Source organism: Musa acuminata, chromosome BXJ2-10 (genome assembly GCF_036884655.1).
Source record: "Musa acuminata AAA Group cultivar baxijiao chromosome BXJ2-10, Cavendish_Baxijiao_AAA, whole genome shotgun sequence".
Classification (NCBI taxonomy): Eukaryota; Viridiplantae; Streptophyta; class Magnoliopsida; order Zingiberales; family Musaceae; genus Musa; species Musa acuminata.
Genome location: NC_088347.1, coordinates 26196452 through 26212794, shown reverse-complemented (window position 1 = coordinate 26212794; position 16343 = coordinate 26196452). Strand labels below are relative to the sequence as shown.

General features: G+C 46.9%; 2 protein-coding genes across 2 annotated transcripts; both read left to right on the top strand.

The window, feature by feature from the left end:
* Window positions 1-313: 313 nt before the first annotated feature.
* Window positions 314-2083, top strand: LOC135624744 (adenine/guanine permease AZG1-like). Its single transcript, XM_065128661.1, has one exon. The coding sequence runs from the start codon at window positions 337-339 to the stop codon at window positions 2017-2019; it is 1683 nt and encodes a 560-aa protein (XP_064984733.1). The 5' UTR covers window positions 314-336; the 3' UTR covers window positions 2020-2083.
* An 8117-nt stretch (window positions 2084-10200) lies between these two features.
* On the top strand, window positions 10201-12652 carry LOC135624745 (trans-cinnamate 4-monooxygenase-like). Its single transcript, XM_065128663.1, has 3 exons — window positions 10201-11055; window positions 11139-11269; window positions 11874-12652. The coding sequence occupies exons 1-3, from the start codon at window positions 10271-10273 to the stop codon at window positions 12467-12469; spliced, it is 1512 nt and encodes a 503-aa protein (XP_064984735.1). The 5' UTR covers window positions 10201-10270; the 3' UTR covers window positions 12470-12652.
* The last annotated feature ends 3691 nt before the right edge of the window (window positions 12653-16343 follow it).

Below are 16343 nucleotides of genomic sequence, written 5' to 3'. Positions count from 1 at the left end.
CACCTGCTGACGTGGGTTGCCGGGGACGCTTTCGTCGCCATCCGATTCCAATCAGAAGGTCTAAAAGATTCCAAGAAAGGAGACAAATACGGGGGAAGAGAGGAGGAACTAATAGAGAGCAGGATTGGCACGTGAGAAGGTGGCGTTTCTCTTGTGTGTTCCTATTGTTTGTACAGGAACACTAAAGTGAAAGATTTGTGGTCGTGATGACTATGGACCCACGATCAATTATTGTAACCCTCAGGATCACAATAGTATTGAGCTTATATATATATATATATACAGACGTTATTAATGTAAACTCTGTCCAACTTCTCTGACCGTCTCACTTGGGCGATGGATTCGACTGCGGAGATGTCGCCGACGACCGTGGTGGCGACGTCAATGGCGGGGAGGGGACCCCGACTGGGAATGCTCAACGCGGCGGTGGCCAAGTCGTGGGTGGGCCGGCGGTTCAAGTTGGCGGAGCGTGGCACGACCTTCACCACCGAGTTGCGCGCTGGCACCGCCACCTTCCTCACCATGGCGTACATCCTCGCCGTGAACGCCTCCATCCTCTCGGACTCCGGCGCCACCTGCTCCGTGCATGACTGCCTCAGCCCATCCCCCTCCTGCAGCTTCCCGCCGGTGGACCCGGGCTACGCCGCCTGCGTCGACCGCGCTCGCCGTGACCTCATCGTCGCTACTGCTGCCGCCTCCATCATTGGCTCGTTCATAATGGGCGCCTTCGCCAACCTGCCGCTGGCGCTGGCACCGGGCATGGGCACCAACGCCTACTTCGCCTACACCGTGGTCGGCTTCCACGGCTCCGGCAACCTCCCCTACCGCACCGCCCTCGCCGCCGTCTTCCTCGAGGGCCTCCTCTTCCTGCTCATATCCGCCCTCGGCCTCCGCGCCCGCCTAGCCAAACTCGTGCCCCGCCCCGTCCGAATCTCTTCCTCTGCTGGCATCGGTCTCTTCCTCGCCTTCATCGGCCTCCAGAACAACGAGGGCGTGGGTCTCGTCGGCTACAGCTCCTCCACCCTCGTCACCCTCGCCGCCTGCCCCAGCAAGTACCGCGCCTACCTCGCCCCCGTCCAGACTTTCGATAACGGCACCGTGGGCCTGATCCCCGGCGGCACCGTCTCCGGCGACGTCCTCTGCCTGCGCGGCCGCATGGAGTCCCCCACCTTCTGGCTCGCCGTCGTGGGATTCCTCATCATGGCCTTCTGCCTCATCAAGAACATCAAGGGCGCCATGATCTACGGCATCGTATTCGTCACCGCCGTCTCCTGGTTCCGCCACACCTCCATCACCGCCTTCCCAGACACCCCCAGCGGGGAAGACGCCTACCGCTACTTCAAGAAGGTGGTGGACGTCCACCACATCAAGTCCACGGCGGGAGCGCTCAGCTTCAAGGGCATCGGCACCGGCCCCTTCTGGGAGGCGCTCGTCACCTTCCTCTACGTGGACGTGCTCGACACCACGGGCACGCTCTACTCCATGGCACGCTTCGCGGGCTACGTGGACGCCAACGGGGACTTCGAGGGGCAGTACTTCGCCTTCATGTCGGACGCGGCCGCCATCGTGGTGGGCGCGCTGCTGGGCACGTCGCCGGTCACGGCCTTCATCGAGTCGTCGACGGGGATCAAGGAGGGGGGCAGAACAGGGATGACAGCGCTCACGGTGGCGGGCTACTTCCTGCTCGCCTTCTTCTTCACGCCGTTGCTGGCGTCGATACCAGCGTGGGCGGTCGGGCCGCCGCTGGTGCTGGTTGGGGTACTGATGATGAAGGCCGTAGTGGAGATCGAGTGGGAAGACATGAAGGAAGCCATCCCGGCCTTCATGACCATGCTCCTCATGCCCCTCACCTACTCCATCGCCTACGGCCTCATCGGCGGCATCGGCACCTACGTCGTCCTCCACGCCTGCGACTGGACCTACGCCGCATGGGCTCGCCGTGGCCCCGCCAACAAGAGCTTACCGCTCGTCAGCAACAGCTGCAGTGGCAACGGTGACGATGCATGTCAAGCTCTATGATTACTATCACCATTATTATTCATCAAAAGGAATCATCAATGTGCCAAGAATGTACATTTGGATTCTTCTTTGTTTTTGTGTTGCTTCTTCGTCTCCCTCACGCAGTAATAGTTAGTAAAAACCTGCACACACACACACACACACATCGTACTCTATACCGGTTTCTATAGATTGCGTTACGTTAGAAATATAACGGTACTCCGTTATGAAACTCGTAAAATGTGATCAACACAAACCGCGATGGAAGGCAGCTTCAAACGCAAGTGATGAGTGGGTCTGCTTCTCCATCGCCAAGCATCGAATACGATGTGGGCGAAGAGTTGGAAATGTCCACAAGCAGAGGAGGAGAACTCATCGAGTCTAATCGTCTGCTATCAACGTTGTTGACTTTTATGCATCTCCCGAAAGGGAAGCATTCATTTCCCTGAGCTTTTGTGCATCTGTGCCTTGATGGTCTTACCTGATACCTTTGAATCTTCGTTTCCGGAGCATGGGATGGGCCACACACACTTCACAGGGAAGAGTAGGTGAGGGATCTCAGAAAACAATTAACCCAACCTGGAACAATCGCAGATGACTGCGGACAAAAACACAGGGAAGAGGAGCAGCAGTCTTTGCAACAATAATTTGGCCACAGGCCATCATATCAAATCTCTCGATCGGGCATTATTAGCAGTTGGAAGATTTTGCACACAGCGGGGACAACAGTTTCAGGGGGTGAAGGCACAAGACAATGATGTCTTGGCTGTGTTTTATCCAGCTACAAGACAATGTAGGATTGAGATGTGATGTAGATGGTCACAGATTTGGAGATCCAATACCTCATGCTCGTTGGCAAGTAGATAATATAGTCAAAGGCAGGTTGGGGGCTGAAGCTGATGAATTGCTTGTCTTGTTTGGATTGAAGGAGACTAATCAAGTTGCAACCCTGCTTCACATGTGGCCATCACTATCAACAAGGAGCTAAAAGATGAAGAGCAACAAAATTGATTTGATCTTAGAGCTTCATTAAGTAGTTTAATGGCTTCTCTAACATCTCAGCATCTGCAATCTGCATGACTCCTGTGCATTCTCATCATGATCATAGATTTCTTGGGGTATAGGTTTTGGACCACTGCAAAGGCTTACCTATTTTTTTCTGGTGGGATATATATTAATTGTGTGGACCAGCTACCTCATTACTCACTCCTTAAAGCACATGGAATGATGAGTACCTCAGTGTTGGATAGAACAGACTTCTCATGACTCTGTTTTTTGCTGAACACTGGGAATGATGACAACTTTCTCACAACTGATCTGAACCTACAGTTAGATGAACCTGAAAGTGATTTAAATGGAAAGACAAAGCACAACCTCCTGCCATGAATATGATTGCTAAACCTTAGATTTGTCAGTTAATCTTCTCCACAGTCCAAAAATGGGTGCTGGTGCAAGTTAAGATTGTAGGATAGGCACAAGAAGCAGGACTACTGTGACTTTTATATCATTAAAGCAATCAACTTTCCTTTTTTTTATTAGGACCTGATAAGTCTAATCAAGGGGACTTCCTTTGGTGGTCTGTTAAGATCAACATCCTGGTGTGCACAAAGTGCAGTGGACTCCATAATTTGAACTCCCATGGTGCTGGTCTTTAGAGGTCACTTTTCCAAGCCTATGACTGAAAAGGACTCGACAATTGTTGTACCCTCATCAATCTAAGTCAGCAAATGCTTAGCTAGCTTGCAGGTTCCTGAAGCAAGACAGGTGAATGAGGTAAGCGCTGATGCCAGAAAACATCACTATTTCCTGCAACTCTTTATTGTTCTAGGCCAGTCCTTGGGTCATAAGCTCAACAAATTGGAGAGCTCAGACTCCCACTTCCTTTGACAGCTATTGGCAAACTTGATCTCCACTTACAAGCAGATCTCTGGTCAGTGCTTTAGCTAATAGATGACTTGGTTGTCAAGTGTTTTTACCTTCATAGCCTAGATTAAATCAGTAAGGAGACTGCCTGAAGCATTAAGTATGCAACCATAAAGAATTGAGGGATTGGTGTATAAATCTCAACAACAACAAAAAAAAAAAGATCACTAACATGTGAACTAAAAGGAACATAATATTGACCATATCTCTTTTTATTCAATTGACATTTTATTTTTGACTCATCAACAGCAAACACAATCAATTCCAAGTCCATTGCACAAATAAGAGAACAATGAAGAAGGTTACAGACCTGGAGTAACAACAAGCAAGAAAGCCATACCAATTAAAAGTGCAGACCACTGATGCCACATTCATTGTAGTTCTGAGAGCACAGAGGCATGACAGTAACCTGCAACACCAGAAGAGGAACCATATCTACATAAGCTCAATTTACCATACTATGCAAAAAAAAAAAAAAGGTAAGATTTCATTGATCAGAAACAGGAATTAGGTGACATTTTAACAAATATCATGCTTCATGTGTCAGCCTCAACTTAAGCAGGTATTATTTCTCAGATGGTGACATTTTAACAAAAGCTTTGTTGTTGTTGGGACTTTACAAATCTCAGTGACGGCAAAAGATGCATGTAGCCGACTCCATATAGTTGAGACTTAGCTTTGTTGTCGTTGTTATGTTGCCATTTTAACAAAAGCCACTTAAAAAGTAAACAACAAACTAAACAAAGATAATATTAGAACTAAACACAAATCCAGAGATATTGCTGCCTCTTTCACCAAAAAACATATTGGTGAATCCCCGATGGCCTGCTGCTGCTGCTGATTACCTTTCCATGCCTAGACAATCTCTCTAAGGGCTGGTCTAATGACCTGTTCCCACAGCATCTCATACAACAAGGTAACCTCGATGGCCTTCTTGATCTCCACCAGGTGAAATTGCAGGGTAACCTCAAAGATCTCAGCATCAACGGCCAAAACACTACGATCTTTAACCCTTAAATATTTAGTACCCCATGATCCTGTTGCTTCACTTTTAGCTTCAAGAGCTTGATGACTTCCTCTAGTTTTGAGATAATACCAGAAGCTGGGTGGTCAGATGTGAATTTTGCTTCTATCATGTGGTCAAGTCTCCTCAAATATACTTGAAAGATCCAATCCTGATGAAAGAGATGGGGTCAAAAGCATTTAGATTAGTAAGTTTTCCCGTCTCCTGTTTTGCCTCGATGCATTGCTACCAGAGGAACAAAACGCTACATCAACATCAGAATAATCATGTTCTCGTGTTGCCTTGCAGTTTTTTAGTAGCTTGTCGTCGAGCCCCTTTGTAAACCAAGAATTCTGCATAGTCTTTGCAATTGAAATCCTACTACTGGGATTTGGGTCAAGAATTCGTGCGAGTCCCCTAACATCAAACAAGAACCAAACAGGGCATTTGAACTTTGAGGTCATCTTTCCCAATTTTCCTGTACGGTATCATCAGCTTTGGATCATGGAAAGGGCAGTAATTAGCCATGAAAATAAACAAAATGACACCTTAAGACCAAATATCAGCTTTTGCACCATCATAATCTTTTCTGCTGATCACCTTATCTGCTAATGCACCACAAGTTGTGTGGAGCAAACTATCCTGCTTTTTGGACACAGCAAGGGCACTTGAGCCAAAATCTGAGACCTTCATTATCATCAAGCAGAAGGTTTTCAGATTTCAGATCACGGTGATAGACACCGCAGCTGTGGCAGAAGTCCACAGCACTAGTCAACTACTGAAAATAAATCCGTGCATCGTCTTCTTTGAGCCTACCTTTGGCGACCTTGTTAATATATCACCTATTAATTGCATATATATCATACAAAACAACAGGCCACTGTTTAATTGGTTTCAAATCTGGCCAAACAAGTAATCTAGCTAAAGATTTTATCAGTTTTATCACCAGAAATGAAGCAAACAATTCCTGTTCAAATTTCAAAGACGAGCAATAAATGTGTCCCCTTAACATGTCAGAACTGACAAGCCACTCTACATAGAAGGATATGCATACAGCAAAACAAATCATTTAGAGTGATTGTGAAAAGAACTCGGGCAAAAAATTACGTAGCAAGTGCAAGATTTTCACTTTAATTGTCAATCTGATAATAATCTGAGCCAGCGGTTGAGACGACAGAATCACCAGAATGTAATCATTCCAATGGCATTCCGTGGCGAAGTTAATTAAACAATCAGAAAAGAAGATTGCAGAGATAAACTAACAGCCAATATAAGATGAATCACGCTCTAAAGAAACACACAGAACAGATCGTAGACCATGTTCATACAAAGCATCCAGCACCCAAGTTTTGAACGAAAGACAAAGAACTAAATGAGAAAAATCCTACTTTTCCCAATAAAACCTACGAAATCGGATCTTCCTAAGAAAAGTGTCATCGAGATCGTATGACATCAGGCTGCGGGGAAAGACCAACCACCACCAAATCGGCGGAACCGAGGCGAAGAAAGAGCGAGAGTACCTCAGGAGCCGGTGCGCTGGAAGAGGCTTCGTGGGATGGAACCGCAAGAGAGGAGGATGCGAAATCGAGGAACGCCACGCCACGATCGCGACGATGATGAGGCGCCGCCTCTTCTTCACCCCTTTTATAGGTGCCTCAGCGATCCATGTTAAATCACCAAAACGCCCCTATCCTTTTTGGGCCTTTTGTGGTGGGCATAAAATTGGGCCGATGCTTGTGAAAGATACGGCCCAACTGGGCATAAAATTGGGCCTGATCTGCAGTTAATATAGTGTGTGTGACACTGTTATCATATCATAATTAAGATAAATTATATAATCTAAATCAGATGAATTGAGGTCGTAAACAATGTCAAATTATGTAGCAAACTGAAGGCTAGTGAGTTGACTACTGTGACCAAACCTTCCTTCCTCGTAGATGGAGCAAATTGTCTCATCAATTTGCGAGCAGCATATATAATTAATTTCTAGTCCAATTAGATGTCACATATGTATCGAGTCAATTATGTGACGCCATTGTGACACTCGAGCAAGTAAAGGCAGTGCACAACGCTTGCGTCTGATGCCATGCAATGGGGAGCATCACCAGCTTGAAGGTGGAGAGCATCAAAGAGGATGACAATGAAGCAACCCTTGGGAGGCACAAAAGTCAACCCCCACCCACCGCCAATAGCTTTGATTTCTCACCAAGATGGGCTTCTTTTTCTTTCCTCGTGTTCCACATCACCAGCTGAATCCAAAATTTGGTGATGTCGATATACTCACTGTAAATATATTTTCCATTGATTGTTCATTCCGACTTTGACTCTGAGTTTAATGATTGAGATTATTTTATAATGGTACGATCGTGATCATTAGTAAAAGAGGCATGAAAGATAAAAATCAGGATAATAATGTGATAGACGACTCCTCGAAATCATGAGCTCGATATCTTAGCGTCATGTGGACGATACGGTATCATCTCTCAAACGTTACAATTATATCGTATCCTTTGCAATCAGTGCAAAATGATTATGCTTACTATCGAGGAAGGTATGTAATTATCTTTGATGTTAGGTCATATTCTTGAACATAATGATCATAAGATCTCATTATAAAAAGTTTCTTAAGATGTATTTTTTAACTCTCTAAGACATTTAAACTTTACGAATCTTCCATGCTTTGAGATTCTGACTTTTGTTGACATCACATACGAAAAACGAACCTAAACATAAGAGGAAGAAGTTTCGTCACCCCTGACGTAATTCGTATATATTTCAACACATCGGATGGACTCGATATATCTCGATATAAAAAAAACCGATGACATAAAATATCTTTTTGATAATTAAGACTTATTTTTAATAGGATTAAAAACAAAAGACAACTTTGTTTACTGATGACATGAAATTACAACAAACCTACATGTTTTTGAATTCGACTAACTAATCAAATATCCAAACATATGCATAGAATTCAATCTTGATGAGATTTAGGAGGGTTGTGCATGTCGACAACACTGAATCCCCACCAAAAACTTCATCCTTCTGCCACAAAGTCAAACAAGAAATCACATATTTGTCACATAATTTAGGCTTTCCATAGCATGTCTTGTCTCTCCAAATCGGCACACACTGCGTGTTGGCAGTGATCTCTGTCCCCCCACCCCCCATCTACATCTGTTCTTCCACGAATTCACCTCAGAAGCTGACTTCGACGCACGTAAATGCCATCCATTAGCCCTTTGATGGTGTACAGTTAACAGCACTCTACCACTTCATGTCAACGCATCCGCACAAGTCAAGAGAAACATTCGTCACCCTTAACCACTTCTGCACTACTCCTCCTCCTTGCGTTAAGAAGAAGCCCCTATCTCTCCTCTTTCTCTCTCCTTCACGAGCCTGTGCTCCTCTTCCTTTTGTACTAATGGGTGCCAGAGCAAAAGCCATGATCGCCATCCTTTCTCTCCTCCTCCTCCTCCTCCTGATCTTCCATCAGTCCACCGCAACAACACGGGAGATGACGACCGTAACGAAGAAGAAGAAGCTCGATGTCGGGGCGGCAGCGCCGCTGGTCTTCGTGATGCTTCCGAGAGGACCGGTGCCGCCGTCCGGTCCCATCGGAGGTATCAACAGTGGCAAGAACTAGGAGGAGGAGAAGGAAGAAGGTAGCCGTTGCTGCACGTCGTTGCCTTCCAAACACATGAATTGGATCCAAAGATGTACACATACACATAGTATATAGGAATGCATTGTTAGTATGATCGAAGATAAATCGTCGAGTGATGTCGATGGAGTTTAATTTTGTCCTCTCTCTCTCTCTCTCTCTCTCTCTCTCTCCTCCCTCCTTTTGTGTGTTGTTTGGATCCATTTAGATTTGTTTTTGGCGACGATGTGGAGGGTTTGAAAGAGAGACTGGTCTCTCGCTTTGGATGCTGAGAGGGTCCCACCCCACCGATCATGTCGGTCCCACACGCGTTGGGTTGGTGAAGCTGGATACGTTTGTGCCGTGCCGACTCCCGAAAGGTATCACACTCGACGAGGACTGCAAGCAAATCAGATATCTCTATCAATTATTTTATATTCATATTTAATTGAGATCAACAACTCTAAATCTCATCTACTTTTTTTTTATACTGAATCGAGGATTCAAAACTTTGTTTGTATATTATCAAAATCAAAAGACACTAAGAGGATTATTATTATCTTGTCAATCTAATTTGGCATTTGGGCGCACTAAACTCCAATTGGGAGAGTAAACAAAGCAGCTAAACTCTGTTGCACACAATCCCAAACTCCTCCTTCACCTAAACCACTACGACATTCTCGGAGCATGCGACCCCACAGTGGTGTCGACAGGTCTAAAGCCAACATCCTACCTGGTTAGATCTGAAGCAATTGGATTCATCTTCTTGTGTAGACTCATTCTCTTTAATGAACCAGTTTAAATCAGCAGCAGCAGCTTTGCATCTTCTTTTTCCCCTTCCATCGATTGAGATCCCAGCAGCTGGCTTCGATTCTCCGTACGAAGTCGATCGAGCTGTGGAAGGCAGGCACCGGACGTCAGCCGATTCCAAGATGATAGCATTATTATGTCATGCTATGTGGTGGAGATGGGAGAGGTAGGTGAAGGAGGCCAAGTGTCTTAGTTGGCGATCACACTACCACCCTGTGGATGCAATGGAGTGCGGAATTAGGTGAGCGTGCATTAAACAAGTAGACAGCCTGCAATCGTATCGACCATTCGTTGGCCGTATGACGAGACATATAATTTGGGTGGTGGGAAATGGATGGCGTGTACCGATTTGAGCTTTGTGCGAAGGATTCAGTAAGTGTTGGGATGACACGGTGGACCGCTTCAAAGATAGAAGAACTCTGACTCGGTCCGGAGTAAGCTTAGCCGTCGTTTTGGGCTGCCAACCACCCACCACTGGTCACATGTGACGTGTCCCAATGCATAAAGTTACATGTATCCTTATACAACATGCTGCGGTCGAGCTAATCTGACTCGGGTTCGCGTCTACCGTCAGTAGTCTTGTCTTTAACTCAGGCGTCTTCGAGTGATCGGTTGTGTCCGAGATCGTTGAAACGGATGGGGGCTTCACCACACGGTCAAAGAACAGGCAATCACAGATGGTCGCGACGACTCGCCACCCACCGCTTACCAACCTCGCACGAGCCAACCACACACTGCCCCGTCAACTATGACGGTTTCCGTCCAACCTAACCTGTCCGCCGGCGCCCCCACCCCCCCTTATAAAGGCGCCCATCCCCACTGGCCTCCCCAACCACTTCCGCTTCCTCCGTCTCTCGCCGTCAGCCTTGCGCGCATCGTCGAACACATCGGCGATGGATCTGCTCCTGCTGGAGAAGGCCCTTCTGGGCCTATTCGCGGCGGTGACGCTCGGGATCGTCGTCTCCAAGCTCCGGGGTAAGCACCTCAAGCTGCCGCCTGGCCCTCTCCCCGTGCCGGTGTTCGGGAACTGGCTGCAGGTTGGGGACGACCTTAATCACCGCAATCTCACCGCCCTGGCCAAGCGCTTCGGGGACATCCTCCTCCTCCGCATGGGCGTGCGCAACCTGGTGGTGGTCTCATCGCCGACGCTCGCGCGGGAGGTGCTCCACGCGCAGGGCGTCGAGTTCGGCTCCCGCACCCGCAACGTGGTGTTCGATATCTTCACCGGGAAGGGGCAGGACATGGTGTTCACGGTGTACGGCGACCACTGGCGCAAGATGCGGCGGATCATGACAGTGCCCTTCTTCACCAACAAGGTGGTGCAGCAGAACCGGGAGGGGTGGGAGGAGGAGGCGCGGCAGGTGGTGGAGGACGTGAAGCGGGACCCCCGGGCGGCCACCGACGGGGTGGTGCTCCGCCGCCGGCTGCAGCTGATGATGTACAACAACATGTACCGGATCATGTTCAACCACCGGTTCCAGGGCATGGACGACCCGCTCTTCAACAAGCTCAGGGCCGCCAACGGCGAGCGCAGCCGCCTCGCCCAGAGCTTCGAGTACAACTACGGCGACTTCATCCCCGTCCTCCGCCCCTTCCTCAGGGGTTACCTCAAGAAGTGTCAAGACCTCAAGGTCAACCGCCTCAAGCTCTTCGACGATCACTTCGTGGCGGAGAAGAAGTGAGTACATCGGATACATCGCAAATCTGAAGCGTATCATCCAGAGGTATTCCGATTGCTAATCTGTGAAAACCGTGGAGCAGGAAGAAGATGGACGAATTGGGATCGACGATGGAGCTCAAGTGCGCCATCGATCACATCTTGGACGCGGAGAGGAGAGGAGAGATCAATTACGACAATGTCCTGTACATCGTGGAGAACATCAACGTTGCAGGTACTTCTCACACACACACACACACTCTCTCTCTCTCTCTCTCTCTCTCTCTTCGTCTTTACATCGAACTTCTCTTCCTTGCCGTAAACGCTTGAAACACTTAGGACAACTTTTATGTGTTTAATATTTAATCATAGAGAGAGAGAGAGACAGAAGGGTACAAAACTGAGTCATGTGCTTGCACGGTCTACCAACGTTGTATCGTCTGTTAGGCATCAAAACCATGGGCTGGCATTAGATGTTGCTATCAAAATCCAATTCTAAGATGAATTGTGGGTGATGGTTAATTGGAGATGGACATACATGAAATGTATTTAGTATATTGGACTGATTAGATCTTAGAAGACAAATCATCTGTCTCATCTAGCGAGCAACTCACCACCAACCATGTTTAATCAAAGGATGGACAAAGGAAGTAAAAAGGTAGAGAAGGGGAATCGATCGTCTCCTCTTCCTTTGGCGTGGTTGCAACAAGCAACCTACCATCACCGAGTCAAATCAATGTTTCCTCCTCTTCGTTTGCCGGAGTTGTTGTAACTAATCGTAGCCACCACTAACTGCTTAACGACTTGTAGTTGTAGTAATCGTTCTGTTGTGCGTGCAGCCATCGAGACGACGCTGTGGTCGATCGAGTGGGGGGTGGCGGAGCTGGTGAACCACCCGGAGATCCAGCGGAAGCTCCGTCACGAGCTCGACTCTGTGCTGGGCCGAGGCGTCCCCATCACGGAACCCGACATCCAGAAGCTGCCCTACCTTCAGGCCGTCATCAAGGAGACCCTCCGGTTGCGCATGGCCATCCCTCTCCTCGTCCCCCACATGAACCTCCACGACGCCAAGCTCGGCGGCTACGACATCCCCGCCGAGAGCAAGATCCTCGTCAACGCCTGGTGGCTCGCCAACAACCCCGCCCACTGGAGCAACCCCGAGGAGTTCCGCCCCGAGCGCTTCCTGGAGGAGGAAGCCAAGGTGGAGGCCAACGGCAACGACTTCCGTTACCTGCCCTTCGGCGTCGGCCGCCGCAGCTGTCCCGGCATCATCCTCGCCCTGCCCATCCTCGGCATCACCCTCGGCCGCCTCGTCCAGGACTTCGAGCTGCTGCCGCCGCCGGGCGCCAGCAAGGTCGACACCACCGAGAAGGGCGGTCAGTTCAGCCTCCACATACTCAAGCACTCCACCATCGTCTGCAAGCCCAGGGCGTGATCTGAACACGTTCGCCCGAATGCCTACATCACCCTCCTCCTCCTCTTCTTCTTCTTCTTCCTACCGTCGTGGCGCTGTTCGTTCTTTTCTTCTGTTGTGGTGTTCGATGGGATTACGGTGTATTTATTCATTGTGGAATGTATGCTTGAGCTGATAGTGCATAAAAAACATCCTATTCGGATCCTTTGTAGTAATAAATGGGCCATCATGAGTTAGTAACGGGCCGAATAAATTAGCGGCCCATCCGAATAAAGCTCGCTCAGAAGCGACAGCGAGCGAGCTTTTACCACACAGGACAAGATCGAGAGGGCAGTAGGAAAGCTTCAGCTGCTGCCGTCACTGCCCCTTTTATGTTCCTTCTTCTTCCTCTGTGCTGTGAGCGGCACATGCTGCGCACTGTCCACCGAGCAATGGTGGAACAAGTGGAGGTGGTGGTCACCTAAGGTGAAAGCAAAAGGAGCGCAGTCGCAGAAATGTTCTTCACGAAAAGATGATGAGAAGAGCTTTTGCTTAAAGATGATACGAAGGCTTTGCTTCTCTGATCAGTTGCAACAACATCACCACTCTTGTGCAGGGAAGGCAAAGTGGGATTTGATGTTACAGAACTGCGACTCCGGTGGTTGGACACTGCTTTATGAGAACATGAAAGCAGAAGAATCTTTTCTGAACCTTTCTTTCTCTTCTCTTAAGATAAATTTATTTTTCATTTATATATGATCTTTCTACCAAATATTGATTATATATTTGATGTGTGATATGATTATTATTATTTATTAATCGAGACTCGACACATGAAGTATAACGGATATAATGTGTCAATAAAATATTTTAATTTATATAAAATTTTATAATCGATGATTATTACATGATCGATAGATACTATATAAAATAACATCATAATCTAACCAATTATGAGTTTTCATCGTCCGCCACTAATATATACTAACTTGAGACTCAGAAGAATAGATCGAAACATGATATAATTATTTACTTCTGCGCTTCTCTAAGACATTATCGTGATAATGCTCGAAAAATAAATCAAGTGGATTTGATTTCACCTATAATCATATCGAAATCTAATCCTTCATGCACACACTACATGATTACAAACACAACACAGTATCCTGATTGCAGATAAGGCAATAAAAAGGGATGGAAAAGCTTGTGCAGTGAGCTGGAAACACCTCCATCATAAACAGTGGCTGAGACCTCAATCGATCGCTAAATAAGCATTGTTTTAGATCTACTTACGTTCTTAACTTTGAGAGCTTGCGTCAAAGGTCTTACTGTGGTTCCCTGACCTGGTTGCCTTCCTCGGGCTTCTCACAAGTTTTAAACTGTAAGTGATGTTTTACAAAGCAAACTTAGCATATGTCTAAGCTTTGGGAAGAAGCTATTCAAAAATGGTATACAGACTCCCATACCTCCCATCTGGACTACCTAAATCTAGCGGAGACTTCAAAACCCACTAAGAAAGAACTAGCTCACAACATCTCTGTCCCGAACTTGTCTATCAAGTAGGGTAAATCTGAGAAACTTCAAACTTTTGCTTGAAGAAAACCGCAACCTTGAGCATAGGGTCAAGAGCCTCGAATCCTCAATAACAACGCTGTCTTCCTTACTCATCAAGAACAAGCCTCTTACTCAAGCTGATGTTCAAAAATTGGTGCTAGAAATAACTAAGCAACCCAAACTCATTGAGGAAGAAGCCTTACGACTTTCACAGAGCCTGGACCAAAAACTCCGAAGGATTGAAATTCTATTATCCAAAATAGAAAAACAAATCTTTGGATGAGTCATATATCCTCCAGGAGTACCGAATCTTACAAGGAAGCTCTTAAAGCTACTGAACCTATTGAACCCCCATCACTTGGGTTTCTCAAGACAAGTGATTTTCAGGGAACTCTTAGCCATCAGGTAGCCGTAATCAAGCAGCATAACGTACAAATTCAACTTCTGGTACAAATTGCTGAAAACATAAAAGGAATACGAACGGAGCTACAGACAATACGGGAATTGCAACAATCAAAGGCAACGCAATCCCAAGTAGTACCAGACGAACTCATCACCAAACTAGCAAACCTCAACCTAGGCCCCTCTGAAAGGCCTAAAGAAACAAAAGGAAGAATATTAGTCTTTAAAGACCCTATAAAAATCTTCCAAGAAACAAAAAGATGACTTCCAGGACACAAACCCAAGAGGTATCTACGTCAACTCCTCTTGTAGAAGACCAAATCAGGAACTACAGAAGAAACCAGAGGAGAATATTCAACGCTAGAAGACGACTTGGGCAACTCATCTTCAGAAATACAGACTTAAACGCGCAGGTTCTGGAACAACAAATAGACCCTCAAGCGCAGCTGCAATTATCCATGAGGGAAAGAGCTGCAATAGCACCTGCCGAAGTATTATACCACTCAAGAAGAGATGATGTACATCACAGGGTCTATACGCATCGATCTGAAGAGGCTATGTTGGTCACCAACAATCAAGAAGACAGGGCTTTCATTCAGGAGCCAAGCTTTGACCAACTGATCAGGAGCGGGATGAGGTATATTCATCTCGGGATCCTACAAACAAGGGTCCAGACACTCCATAGACAGGAAGAGGGAACACTGGCACTATTAGTGTTCCGAGACAACAGATGGGCTGATGATAGGTCCATCATTGCCACAATGGAAGTAGACCTGACTAGAGGAAGTCAACTGGTCTACGTTGTACCAGACACCATGATGACGATAGGAGATTTTTACCGTAATATACAACTTTCTATACTAACCCGTGGATATGACACATGGCAGAATGGAGAAGCAAATCTGCTAATCACCAGGGGAATGGTGGGGCGACTTTCAAATACCCCGAATGTCGCCTTTGCATATGAAATTTCAGGGGTGGTGGATTACTTGACAAGCCATGGCGTAAGGGCTTTACCGGGAAGAAGGTATTCCACAGCAGAAATCAGAGGAAGAGACTGGATGATCAGACCCACACAGGTCTCAATTCCCATACAACCTGCCGAACTCAGGAGCCGAAATCTAATTGACGGAAGAATTTCAATTAGCTTCGACAATTATAAAGCGGCATCAACATCCAGCAGGATCCGTTACAACAACGCGGATGACGAAACATTCAGTGATGAAGAGGAAATCCGAAGCCACACAATAGCTGTCAACATTCAATTAAACGACAGCGAGGACGAGGCTGAGGAGCTAAGGGAAAACCTTAATTCCTACTTCCGAGGCACCCACATCACAGAAGAGGAAGTAGAGATGCCGTACCCTCGGAAGCGTCAAAAGGAATTAATCGCAGCAGGACTAGAGGAGGAACTGATAATGGAATACCCACAGTTAGCAAGGTTATCTCAACAGGTATATTCATCATCTGCTATATCAAATTACAGGCCACCGACGGACTCAACCATGGGACCCGTAAACTATCCCCCGGCTATGAACATAGAATCCACAAGCCAGAAACCAGAATATGAAGGACACTCAAGACAGCCAAGGTTCAAGGCGAAGAACTTCTCGGAAGCCTGGAACCTCCCCTCGGCTTTCCAACAGCAAGGAGCAATGTTCATAATCCCATCCCAACTGGGAATGTTCGATGAAGTGTTTATGGGGTGGGAATCAATAACAAAGAATTTAGTATCTTCACAAGGATTCACAGATCCTCTAGCAAAAATGGAATTTATTGAAAATCTGCTCGGAGAAGCGGAGAAACTAGCGTGGATCCAATGGCGGATGGCCTACCCTGAAGAATACCAACTACTGCTAGCTAATGCGGATGGAATGGGAGGAACACAAAATATTCTCTCACAACTGAGGACGATTTTTATACTAGAAGACCCGTTTCAAGGATCTACGACAGCACAAGA